At 31.7% G+C, this 1,430-nt stretch overlaps 1 protein-coding gene and 1 long non-coding RNA gene across 3 annotated transcripts; one reads left to right on the top strand and one right to left on the bottom strand.

The window, feature by feature from the left end:
• Positions 1–565: 565 nt before the first annotated feature.
• Positions 566–987, bottom strand: LOC109592879 (uncharacterized). Of its 2 annotated transcripts, none has more exons than XR_002190613.1 (3): positions 905–987; positions 745–861; positions 566–713 (listed from the first exon to the last, which is right to left on the bottom strand). It is a non-coding gene; the product is annotated as an uncharacterized LOC109592879 (long non-coding RNA). The 2 variants fall into 2 exon arrangements; XR_002190612.1 differs by having other exon boundaries at positions 566–696.
• A 1-nt stretch (position 988) lies between these two features.
• LOC109592878 (kelch domain-containing protein 3-like) lies at positions 989–1,383 on the top strand. Its single transcript, XM_020008202.1, has 2 exons — positions 989–1,022; positions 1,082–1,383. The coding sequence occupies exons 1-2, from the start codon at positions 998–1,000 to the stop codon at positions 1,378–1,380; spliced, it is 324 nt and encodes a 107-aa protein (XP_019863761.1). The 5' UTR covers positions 989–997; the 3' UTR covers positions 1,381–1,383.
• Positions 1,384–1,430: the final 47 nt, after the last annotated feature.

The raw sequence follows: 1,430 nt of genomic DNA, 5'->3' as shown, positions 1-1,430 counted from the left end.
AGGAAGTGTTTGAAGAGGCTTGTAGGATTGTTCTTTCGCCTCCTCCGGTTAAAAAGAAAAGTACATGTCAGATATTGTAATTTTTTGACCCAATGATGTACAAGTACTTAAACTTGAAATGCACAGATTATAACACACTGTTATTATTATTATTATTATTATTATTATTATTATGGTTATTATTATTATTATTATTATTATTATTATTATTATTATTATTATTATTATTATTATTATTATTATTAATTATTATTATTATTATTATTATTATTATTATTATTATGGTTATTAATGTTATTCATATTAATGATGTTGTTATGATGCACAATATTTACATATTACCCACAAGAACTTAATTTTGAAAACAATGTATGCACAATCATTTTTAATTGCTATTTTTTATATCATAAAATTATTACTAGGAATTATTATAATTATAAATAAAATAAAGATTTCGGCCAAAAAAGAAAACGATGCCATTAAGAAAAAAAATAAAAAGTTTAGCAAAGATAACCAAAACCAAGGGAATACAAAAGGTATAATGTAAGCTCCACCCATAGCCCCACCCCTCAGTATTAATTAGTTATTATGTACCAATGGTATCATCATTTATCTATTTACTTTGTGGAAGGATCCAATTTCCTTATACTTGTCAGGGACTGCCATACAGTTAAGATCATCTTGATCTCTAATTGCCTGCAGTGGGTCTTATACTGAAATGAACACAAAATGGAGTCCACTGACTTGGAAATCACCACAACAGAGTAATAGATCTATTTTAATTCCTTCTCTCTCTTGGAGTTTGAGTAGTTTATCATAAATAAGGTCTAACTTCCCATGACAGCAACCCTCTATGGCTATCTAGGGAAGAAAAGGGATGATAAAATAATAACTTGGTCAGTACCTTCATTTTGAGTAGGAGCACGTGGTTAAAGATTACGTACTCAGACGGAGAGTATACGGAGAAATATGTTTGTGGGCGTTACCTCATAACAAAATGGCAGCTAAAGGTCCTGGAAAAGGTCACTCACTATCACTATTAGTGTATCATTCAGTTACTGTTACCTCTTGTTATCCATAGACTATCAACCAGTGAAGAGGAAGTACCACTCCACTGTACGGGTAGGAGACTACCTGTATATGTGGGGTGGGACCCAGCCTGATCTCCCTAAAGTACATAATAATGAAAAGAAGAAATCAATGTGTTCTGTGATGGAGGTGTACCACTTGGTGACTGGTAGGTGGGAGCAGAAACCCACCACTGGTAATCCTCCACTGGGTTTTAAGAGCTATGCAGCTGCTGCCATTGGAAATGAAATATTTTATTTTGGAGGAGAATGTGGTCATGATGACTGTTATCATAATAGTTTATACAGGTAAACATGATAGTTACTGATAAATATAATATAATATTTTATACAGTTTTAATG

Source organism: Amphimedon queenslandica, unplaced genomic scaffold (genome assembly GCF_000090795.2).
Source record: "Amphimedon queenslandica unplaced genomic scaffold, v1.1 AMPQUscaffold_3646_Cont24363, whole genome shotgun sequence".
NCBI classification, from domain to species: Eukaryota; Metazoa; Porifera; class Demospongiae; order Haplosclerida; family Niphatidae; genus Amphimedon; species Amphimedon queenslandica.
The sequence above is the reverse complement of the archived record's forward strand: the minus strand, read 5'-3'. Positions and strand labels throughout refer to the sequence as shown.